Raw genomic sequence first — 12029 nt, forward strand, 5'->3', positions numbered from 1 at the left:
ACATAATGCCTTCTGAGTGCTTGTGCTTATATTTTCCCTTTCAATAAGGCCACCAGTCATACTGGATTAGGAGCCTAACCTATTCCAGTATACCCCACTTAAACTAATTATGCCTGAAAACACTATTTGCAAATGAAGTCCCATCGTCAGGTATTGAGGAGTTAGAAATTCAACATACGGATTTTGAGGGGACACAATTTAACTCCAAACAAGGAAAATGTTAGAAATCTGAGCAAAGACATTGTTAACATTTAGACAGAGAATTGACCAAGAACTTCAATAATTTTACATGTTTTTCTTCAAGCTTGAGTTAATACATATTGGAAGTTCACATGAGTCCTTTGGTCCGAAGCCAGGTAGGTGTGATAGAAGTCTAACTCCGTTTCAAATCTGGGTTCAGGTATGGAGCTTATTGTGGGTAAAGGCAGTGAAAGTGTATAGGTGAATCCAAGCGAGAGCTAGAAGAATTTACTCACAAGCTGGAAGGGACCCTCTGTTATGGATTCACTTCACCATATGCAACATCAGTTTCTACTGGACTTGGGCAAGGTGATTTCTGTCTCAATGTGATCCTCTTCCAGAGAGCAATAGATGTTTTTTTTTTGTTTTTTTTTTTTTAACAGCTGTTTACTCCTCCTCCTCCTCCTCCTCTTCCTCCTCCTCCTCTTCTTCCAATGGACACAATACCTTTTTCTTGTTGTTGTTTGTTTATTTTTTATGTGGTACTGAAGATTAAACCCAGGGCCTCACACATGTGAGGCAAGGATTCTACTGCTGAGCTACAACCCCAGTCCCAGAGAATAATATTTTTATTAAATAGAAACCATCTAATGGTACACAAATGGTTGCTATATTATTCTTTCCACTTTTCTATAGCCTAAAATGTTTCCAACATATAACATCATAATTGAATGCAGAAAGCAAAACTTGAGCTAAACCTTGAAGGACCAGTAGGATTTGAAAAGGCAATAATGAGGAAAAACAGTGTTATATTTTTAAGCATGATTTATATATCTACCTGGGAAACCCAGGTTAGTCAGCTGGTGGCTTTGAGAATCAGAGACTTCCTTTCCTCAAGCAACTGCTTTCTATTCTGCCAGGCTGTGGAAGCTGTCAGAGACTGTCTATTCCCTTTCCTTTGCAAGATCAAAGAAAGGTTCATCAAATGGATTTCCTAAAACATCAGGGATTGCCACTTAACTTCTGGCTTACCACCAGTGTTTTTCAGGCAGGGTGAGTAGGCAGGCAGTGCCCTAGATCCCCAGGGGCAGGATTTGTAGCCAACAGTCTGTGCTGGGAACTGAGAGTCAAGGAGGTTGTGTGTACACTTGAGAACTCAATTCCCAGGGCCATGATTAACTGAGGCTTGTAACTGTGGAAACAGTATTAAAGTCTCAGACTATAAAGGTAAATGGGAAGTGAAATAGGAACTCAAGATTAAAAATCAGTCAAAAAAGTAAAAGCTTGCAAGAAGGTAAAAGCTGTGCATTTGAGACAGAAACTTAGACTATGCAACTAAAGTGGAGTTGAAGTAATTAGTTGAAATTGAAATCATCTGGCTTGTTGCATAAAAACATTTGAATAATTTGCCTCAGTTCTCTGCTTGCCTGTAGCTGGATTGATTCTATGGTGAATGCATGAATTTCTGAGTATTCTACCATAAAAAAGTAATGCTAAATATAGCACACACATAAACATGTGTATTTGAGGGTCTAATATGTACAAAAGTGCAATTTAGGATAAAGAAAGGATTCTGGAAAAAATGAGAGTGTTATTTCACATAAGATTACTTGGAGTTAATGAATGTATGCTATCCACTTCCCCAAAAGATGCTGGAAATGTACAACACCTCCTCACCTATTATATGAAATCACAACAATGATAGAATACAAATTCCCAAGGAAATAATAAGGTCACAGCTTTCAAGTTACCATACAACAGTGCAAAATATATTTTAATCTGAATTCTAGACCCATTGGATCATTTCTATCCTTTAAACACAAATGATTTAGGATTTTAATTTCAAAGAAATGAAAATGTTCTTTCTAAATGCAAATGCTAAACCACTTTACAGTCGCAAATAATGCAGATGGAGTTACAAACACTTAGAGTTATAGTTTGCATCTGGAATGTCCCCCAAAGGTCCATGTGTTGAAGGCTTGGTCTCAGCCATGGCACCATGGGGAGGTAGTAAAACCTTAAAGAAGCAGGGCCTAGTAGAAGAAGTTAGGTCATGGGGATACATGGAAGGGATTTTGGAATGCTGTCCCCAGCCCCTTTGTGTCTCTTTTTTGCCTCCTGGCTACCATGTGGTGAGCAGTTTCTTTTGCCACATACTCCTGCCATGATGTGCTGCCTTGCCACATGCTCAAAATCACTAGACCAACTGACCATGGACAGAAACCTCCAAAACATGAGCCAGGATAAGACTTCACTCTCTACTAGCTGAAAATTGAGTAAGAGAAAGCTGATGAACAGATCATACATGGACAATTGAGTGCTTGTACTGATATCATATATATACAAACATACAAATAAACATAATAAAAATTCAAGGTTTCAAACTCAATCTCTATATAAATTTATTGGGTCTCTGCTTTGTTAAGGGGTTTTTGAGTCATTTCGCGTACTACTGTACTCCCTCATAATGGAAAGAGCACTTTGTATCAAGACTTTCTTCCTTTGGTCACTAGACTGTTCATTAAACTAGTTAAAGCCATGTGCATCAGATATAAATCAGGCTGACAGGGCTGATTAGAATATAGCACTTGGATTAGGCAGCAGAATTATGTTTGAACTGCAGGTGATTGGTTTTTAGCCTTTTATTTTTAAAGGGTGGTTGAATTATTCTTGCCCAGTTAGGGGGAGGAAGGCCAAATGGCCATCTCTTTCCCTTTTGAGATGTCCTCAGAGCCCCTAACAGAAGTGCTGTCTCAATTACCAAGAGTGACAAAAGGATCCAGCTTTCCTAACCACCAAAACCTGTCAGGAAGAACCCATCCACTTCTTTCTAACTTTAATGAACCCTCTCTGTTACCTGGAATCTTTTCACTCTTGGCCAGTTTGAACTTGCCCTTTTAGCAGCTGGATTGGCAAGTGATTTCCAGAAGTAAAAGCAAAGATTTCTCTGTTTATGCCTCTGAACTAAGTAGAAACCCCCTCACCTGTCACAGGTATTTTATATTGTCACCCAGGCCCCCTTTATAACTTGGCATTTGTTGTCTGTTACTATGTACTTACTACATACTACTACTATGTACATACTAGTGATTTTTATTTCACATTTCAGAGTCTTATGCCTGCTTCTATCTGAATGTTCTACTTACATGTCAAACTCATTGTTACTCAAACTGAACCTGCCTTTCCCTCTTTCTTCCTGTCCACAACCAAATTTGTTTGTTTTTCTACTTTTATATATTAAGACAAAGTACCATATTTGGGAGTTATCTTGACTCTTTTGTCCTTATTCTTCACTCCACCATTATGGCATCCAATTAATAATCAAGTTCGTCTATTCCACTTTTTCAATATCTCTTTGAGTTGTGAACCCATCTTCTCTTTATCTTTATTTCCATTATCTTACTTCATACACCCTGACCCCATGCCCATAATGTCCATTGGACTATTTGAGTAGAATCATGAAGGGTTGCCTGCCATTCTCCTCTGGTCTCTAATTCAGTCTTCCCATGGATACCATACTTATCTGTGCAAAATGCTAACCCAATCAAGTTTTATTATGTTCAAAGTACTTTGAGGAGATCTTGTTTTCTTATGAATGGTCTTAACTCTTTTGGTTCTACAAAATTACCCTGTCCTTCTAGTCTCCTTCCACGCTTGTTTACAACACATTGTATTTCAGCCACACCTAAAGTTCATTAAAAGCCACACCCTTTCCACATTGTGTCAGTGTGTGTGTGGCTCCCGGGCAAGGCACTCTAGGAAGAGTGTAGACCCCACTCAAAGACCATTCTGTCAGTCTTCCCTGACCTCTCTTCTCTCTTCCTTTGCTTGTACTGTTCAGTTTTCCAATAGTACCATGTTGGACTTCAGTTATTTTGCTTGTTTACATTTATATAATAAAAATGTCCTTATCATAAAAAAAAATTTAAGGTTTGGAAAGATATATGGTAAAAAGTGAAAATATGTTTATTGTTCCTAACCATTCACCTAAATCCCCAGAAACAACATTGCTAACTATTTTTGTGTCTCCTTTCAAATATTTTTATGTGTATATTATATAAAAATAAAATGTGTATATTATACATCATATATATTACTACGAAATAAAAACTGGATTAAATCACACATATTGTTCCACAAGTTGTTTTTCTATTTATTATATCTGGGATGTATTTCTATATTTAAAACATATGCTGTCATGAAATATATTTTGATTTTCATCTAATAATTTGTTATTTTTAACAGATTAGTTTATTTAATTTTATTATTTTAACAGATCTAGCTGTGCTTCATTACTTAAGTTATTACCTTTGTTTATTTTTTATTTACTTAGTTTTTTATGTTTTTATATATGTTGTAATATTTTTGCTTTTGTTTTTCTGTTTTCTACTATACTGTCTATAATTAATAACATTAAAAATGCATGATAATATATTTAAACCTTTATTTCTTAATTTATGGAATTTAGAAAGTGTTTATTAACTTCTGCTATGAAAAATGAGAAAATATACACCTCTTCCCACCAATTCTTGTGATGATCTCCCAGTTTTTGGAAGAGTATTACTTGTATATTGTTATGTTTTCTGATATTTACATTATATTCTGTGCAATGAAGACTATTCATAGTTCTGAATAATTAATATAAGTGAAAATAAAGTGACATTTTTCATTCTCAGGCAGTTAAAAATGAGGGTGCCTTCTCTACTCTATCTCTGTTCTGTTTACTAGCTGGATGGGTCCAGCATGATCTTAAAGCTGCATTGAAAACTGTGGAGCCACCAAAGGAAGACATCTGAGCCACATATCAGTGCAGCAAGCAGAGACACCATCCAACAACACTCATTAAAAAGTGATCTGAATTAAAAAGACATTCTTATTGTATTAAACCATGATAGGGGGTTGTGTTAGCATTATTTACCCTGATGAATATACACTTGCTTCTCAGAATTCATGGGTGATTTGTTCCAAGACTCTCCAAGGACACACTAACTGCAGATGTTCAAGGTCCTTATATATAATAGGCTAGTATATGCATATAACCTACAAATTTACTGGCTTTATTTTGGGGTATACTAGGGTTTTAACTCAATACCACTGAGCTACATCCCCAGTCCTTTTTATTTTTTTTTTTATTTGAGACAGGGTCTTGTTAAGTTGCTGAAGTTCTCACTAAGTCCCCCACCTGGCCTTGAACTTATGATCCTCCTACCTCAGCTTCCAGAGTTTATTGGACTATAGATGTGTGCCACCATGCACTTTAAATCATCTCTTGATTACTTATAATGTCTAATACTATGTAAATGCTATCTATGATAATAGTTGATATACTATATTGCTTAGGAAATAATGGACAAGAAAAAAGTCTATATATGGGCTGGGATTGTGGCTCAGCAGTTGACGCTCACCTAGCACAGGCGGGACTGGATTCGATTTTCAGCACCACATAAAAATAAAAAGGCATTGTGTTGTGTCCATCTACAAAAAAAAATTCTCTCTCTCTCTCTCTCTCTCTCTCTCTCTCTCTCTCTTTCTCTCTCTCTTCTAAAAAAAGTCTAAACATATTCAGTACAGACACATGTATTTTTAAAATATTACAGAGTTGGTTGAATGGGAGAATATGGGATCTTCAGATATGATAGGCTGCTTATATTCTGTAAGTATAATCTCTGCAGTTCTATAGTATTAGTTATATTTAAACAAATTCAGTGTTTGTAATCAGTCTTTCCTCTTCTTCTTTCTTTTCCAGAAGGATGTCTCCATTCTTGAATTTTTTATTTTGACATCTATCTTATTTAGCTGGATTTCATTATCTACTACTTTCAAGTAAGCTCATGAATGCTATATTTCCAGAAGCACTGTATGTTTGAGATTGTATTTATGGTGCTTTTAACAATAAATAACAGCTTGGCTGGATATTAAATTCTTGATTCAATTTTTATTTTTTGCTTTTGAACTCTGCTGCTATTATTCCAATGCCTTCTGGTATTAAAAGTTGCTGTGAGAAATATTCTGGCCTGAGACTAGCCTGTCTGGTAGATAACTTGCTTTTTCTGCCTGTAATCTCACAGAAGTCTTTATCTTTAAAGTTAAAAAAGTCACCATGATATATCCTTGGGTAGATAGTTTCTGTACTGTGGGGTATGCTGTTGATTGATTCTAGATTCTATTTCAGAAAATTTTTTATTACACATTTGAATGATTTTTCTTCTAAATATTTTCATCTCATCATGGGCACAATATATATATATATATATATGCAATTATATATTCCTTGTCTTTCTCTTTAACCACATTATTTTATGTACTTTTCTCTAGCCGCTTGGATGTCTTTATTCGGTTGAAATTTTTCTAGACTTGTTATCTGTATCTTGATATGCTACATTTTCAATAGACTCTATTCCACTTCTTTAATTTCTAATGTGGTTTCAATTTTTCTGATGTGTTATTATAATTACTCTCTTGCTTTTTCTGATGTGTGATTATGATCACTCTCTTGCTTTATCTTCTGAGTTCTGCCAGCTTACTCTTTATGACTGCCCTCAACAGGTGGCCTACTTACCTGAACACAGCTTCTCAAGAGCAGATCCCTGGACTCTACACAATATATGCACTCTTAGTTGTTTTAAGCAGGAAGTGATACAAAAATTTTAAAGTTTTTGTTCTTTTGTACCTGTTTTAAAATATTTATTTCAAAGAGTTCAGCTTATTTTCCCTCTGAAAATCCTCATATAACTTTCTATCATACCTAAAGTAAAATTGAATTCTGTGGGCCTACACTTTATCTGACTCCTATTCTTTCTGAATCTCATTTCCTTCAAATAACTCTTTTTTTCCCCCAATCCCTTCAAAATCTATGCTCATTTCTTCTTCTTGCCATTCACCTGCTTCTTGCTAGGAGAGTTGTTTAACATTAGTGTTGGTGGCTCTTTCTGGCCTTTCAACTGACATTTTAATAGTCACTTCCTCAGAGAAGATTTCCCATCCCCAATTACATTGCCATGTTCTATTTTTCATATTACATTTAACACTAGTCTACAGTTTCTTGTTTACTTATTATTTTATTCACTATTTCTCTTTACTAAAATACAGCCTCCATTGATGTGGAAATTCATCAGTCTATTTCTCTGTTGTCTCTCAAAGACCTGGACTAGAACTTGGCATGTAGTAGATACTTAATAAAAATATTTGTGAAATGAAGGACTACATGTATCATCATAATTAATGTTGCATATTTACTAAATGGAAGAATCTGAGTTACATGGCTGGCTTAGAAATGGTTGCAAAAACCTGAGGGCTGTGCACTTGAGAAGGTCACATTAAGGTGAGCATTACACCCATAATCCCTAATCATCTAAAGAATACACTGGATTCATTTTCATAATTTACATTTGATTTATAATTTATGTAGTTCTGACTGGTATTTAATATAGATCTGATACTTTGACTAGTATATCACTAAAGAGGGGATAAAAGTCAGAAGTTAATCTTATCAGCTCTTTGAAATCCACTCTTAATAAGTGAAATCAAGATTAATTTTCTGAGTTGTGTGCTATTATACTGGTTGTAAATTAAACTTACACTTAACCAGTGTTAAGATCCATTTCTTGCAACTAATTTGAGAATTTAAAAATTTATCTAATTTTAAAAATTAAATATGCTTCTGATACAAGATTTGGAAAATACACTGAATTAGAAAAAAGAAATAAATATTATTTTTAATTGTTTATCTCATTATCCTTAGATAAGGTTGTAATGTTTTTCATGTTAGTTTTTTTTTCTGGTATGTAGGTCATATCACATAATACAATAATTATATGCATATGAATATATTATATATATGCATACATAATTCAAATATTTATTTATTTTAATGTGATGTCATAACTCTCAAATTTCTATAGCTTTTCTCTTCTCACGATTTTAGGAGGAAACACTTGGTGTTTTATTCTGTGTGGTGGCAGCTTAAATAAAGTAATGTTGCTGGATTTTTCCTCTTTTCAGCCTCCCAAGGGGAGAAGAAGCAGGCTGGGTTATTGATGCATTTGGAATACGATACTGGGGTGTATGCAGCTCTATAATTTTCTTTTGGGGTCTGTTCGCCTGTAAAGATCAGACAATCTGGTCTTCTGTTTGCAGGTGCTGAAGTTGTAAAGCCTGTTTCTGCAGAAGAGGGTCATAGTTGACCAGTACTACTTGTGACTGGTGTATAAATCTCCCTAAGAAGATACAGTGATAGAAGAATACCATTGTCATGCTAAGTCACATCTCCAGGAACTCTACAAGCAAGAAAAGTGGCATTTTGACCTCCACAGACCTGCTTCCTTTGTCTTTCTCAGGCAGGAGGAGAGAGAAGTTATTTCTTGTTCCACTCAAGCACAAACACTTAGTACCATAAGCTCAGTTGTTACTATAATTTTTCTCATTAGTTGGCCTTGGTTTCAGCATGGGTATCTATTGAGGTGGAAAGATCAGAAGAGAATTAAGGTATGTGGTTATGATGGAAATCAGAAGCAGAGAATTTCCAAAAGAGATTTATCAATGCAGTGGAATGCATTGGTTTAGAAAACTGTGGATCAAGAAAAGGCTACTGGATTTGTTGATGAGGAAGTAAAGAGTAACCTTGGGATAGTGATCCTCAAAATGTGGTTCATGGTCCATTGGGAGGCTAAGTGATCCTCACTGGAACTCAGGTGAAAGTACAAGATCATCATGTTGCAATACAGGTACATTATGTACAATTGTAGACTTTCTTTTATACCCAAGGGAGGTTCATTTAATGAGTTTTAAAGGGTTAATGCAATTTGATATTAATAAACTAAAATTAGCATTTGTTAGTTTATATTGACACTTCTAAGAGGTTCTAGGGAGTGTAGTATATGAAGAAATAGGCAGATCATCAAGACCAAGTTTTGCTCTGAACAAAAGGACAAAAATAGGACTGTAAACAGGAAAAAAGTCTTTTTTTCTGAGTCTTAAATACTTTCACCTTTATATACTAAAGCAACAGTATCTTAGGTGACTTCATCTTTCCTCCTAAGATCCCTATACTAGTGATGAGCTACCCTTTAACACATTAAATAACAATACCAGAGTTTTGGTGTGATTAATATTTTGAAAACAGTTGTAATAACAAGTTAATGACTTTTGCACACACTTGCTCTGTTGCAGTTTCAGGCTGCAAAATCAATTAATTAGCAAATTAATTAAAAATTCATGAAGAAACTAAACAAATATTGGATTTGACTGAGAAATTGTATATAAACTTCAAATAAAGGCTAAGACCTTGTGACAAGAACAATATTCAAGACCTTTTTGAATTTTGTGCTTGCATATTTAAAAACTTTTGACTATTCTGTTTTTTAAATTGTTAGGGAGACAGGACAAATCAATAATTTTTGTTTGTATGTTTGGAAGTTGCAGATAGGTGAGCAAATACCAAATAAGAAACTTTGCTACACCATCAAATAATAGTTAAGAATGGGTTAACCAGAGAGATTTGGGTTCAAACTTGGGATCTGTGTTCTTGGTCCAATTATTAACTCTCTCTGAACCTCAGTTTCTTCATCTAACCAATGTTGATGATAACTACATTGCTAGTTATGACAACTACATAAACCATTGGATATAAAACAGCTAGAACTGGCAGACAAAGCTGCTCAGTCAGCTTTGCTTAAAGATATGTCTTCAATTTATTGATGTTGAAAATTTAATGATCTATTTCTTGGGGTATTCAGAACAAGGAAACTGAAATAACAACTTTGTTGATTAAATGAAGGTCTTGAGTTTATTTACCAGAACAGTAAATAATATCAAGACATGAAGAAGTGGCCTGATTGGATTTGCAGTGTTTACATTTACTGATTTTTACCTCTGTCAAGGAGCTTTAGCCAAAAGTCAGTCATGAAGCCTACAACAGAGGAAAAGGTAATGGTCAAGATAGTTTAGCTAAAGTAGTATAATCTGGTTTTGCAGAGAATCTATATTTAAGGTTGAAGGTCAGAATGGCATGCTTTAAGAAGATTCTTTGATTTTGGAGTTTCTGCTTCCCTTCATTTTCTATCCAGCCCCTTTAAACCAAGGCTGCGGTGAGCATTCACTATAAATTCCAAATTCAGGGAAGATTCTTTGTAATATTGCATTAAATTTATAATCATCTTCCCTTTTCTTTCTTCTAATGCTACAAATTAAATATCAATAATAATAACAGAGCCAACCTTGGTAATTTAGGTTAGAATCCCTTAGCTTATTCATTTAAAAAGCCTTTTATAACCTAGTTTTATCTTCCTTGCACTAGTCTCTCCTCTATTTTAATATTACCTCTTAATTAGTGTCCTCTTTTACATTCCCCAATACATTCTTGTGAAAAGAACTCCTTTGCCTTCAAAAACTCTTAAAATTTGTCCGTTAAAAGAGGAGGTTTTATGTACAATGTGCTGAAAACTTTAAATTCAGTGTATTTTGGAGTAAGTCTCCTTCCTTATAATAAGCTATTTAAAAAAAAAATCATAAAACAGCAAAGGTCTCGACTTTCCTAAGTACAAATTCACTGGAGGAGATAAAGCTCTCATAAATTATAAAATAATGCTCTATGTACTTTTATGATACGATCATTCCTATACTTTGTGATTTTGCATTCACTTATATTTGTAAAAATATTTTTATAAAAGTTACAAACATATCTATGGGTGAAACGGAAGAAAATAGAGGTTTAATACAAAGTTATTTAGAGGCAGGAGGAAAAAAAATCACGATTTAACCATGACTAAATATTATCCTGGGTACAGTAAACAAATATAATGGAAAGTTACTGGCTTTTAACAGTTTTCAAGTCCTGTTATTATATGTTCCAGTCAACAGAAATTTCCACCTTCAGCTCCTCGGATTATGTTTCCTATTTTGTACCACATGTTATTTTTTCTCAGTTATTCCTATTCTTTGTGCTCTTGTTCAGTCTATCCTAGGTGGCTCCCCCCGCCCCACCCTCTTCCTTCCGAATTTCTCATCTAGAGGCAGAACAGAGCACCCAACGTTTGAGTTGAAAATGGCTGGAATCAGGGCCACGCAGAAACCCCGTGTGGACAAAAACCCAACTCAGGCCACTGCTGTTGGAAAAATGAGGTCAGACAAACTCAGGTTTCTCCGTGCAGCCTCATCAAGATGACAAAACTCTAATCCTCACTGTCATGACCGCCTGAATCATGGAGCTTTCCTGAAGGGACAGAGGAGACTTACTACTATATCCAATAGGAATCAAGACTAACCTAAGCTCAAAGAGGCATTTAAGGTTGCTTGGAAATAGATGTCCAAGGGCAAAATCATAATCCCCATCCCCCCTTCCCCTTCCTCTGTGTCCTTGACTAAACCGATATTGCCTCAAGCCATCAAATATATGTAAATACCACATATTTTTAAAAATGAAGTCATTACTAGCCATTGGTGCTTTATTCCAGATACGGGTAAAAGAAGGAGATGGTTACCTTTTAATTTTTATGTGCTTATATTCAATCAGCAGAAATATATTATTTCAGGACTTGCAAGGGATCACATGAAAAAACTGGAGCTGAAGGGGAGGGAGACCACACAGGCTCTGAAACTTCAGTCTGATCACAAGGGTGGTTTGGAGTCTAACAGTCCATGGAAAGATGTTATAAATTTACTTTCATTTTGAGTCCCTCTATGAAGGAGTTTATGTTTCACTTCAATGACTATAATAGGATTCTGTTTTCACTCTCCTGGTGAACTACACAATTCTCCAAGAAACATGGTAGAATGAAGTGAGGTTTATTGGCATGTGTTTTTGAGATGCAAATGAAAATGCTTTGATTTATCATCCTTTCAACTTTTATCCC

General features: G+C 35.0%; 1 protein-coding gene across 3 annotated transcripts in view; it reads right to left on the reverse strand.

Moving 5' to 3' along the window:
- The window catches only part of Ptprr (protein tyrosine phosphatase receptor type R), a 258417-nt gene that overhangs the window by 114017 nt on the left and 132371 nt on the right, over positions 1-12029 (reverse strand). Inside the window, exon 1 of one of the 3 annotated variants that reach the window (XM_076853111.1) lies at positions 2104-2124. The exons of the other annotated variants lie outside the window; for them this stretch is intronic. Within the exon in view, the coding sequence (XP_076709226.1) occupies positions 2104-2124 (21 nt within the window). Of the gene's footprint in view, positions 1-2103; positions 2125-12029 lie in introns of those variants that run through there. 3 annotated transcript variants of the gene reach the window in all.

This window comes from Callospermophilus lateralis, chromosome 4 (assembly GCF_048772815.1).
Source record: "Callospermophilus lateralis isolate mCalLat2 chromosome 4, mCalLat2.hap1, whole genome shotgun sequence".
Taxonomy (NCBI): Eukaryota; Metazoa; Chordata; class Mammalia; order Rodentia; family Sciuridae; genus Callospermophilus; species Callospermophilus lateralis.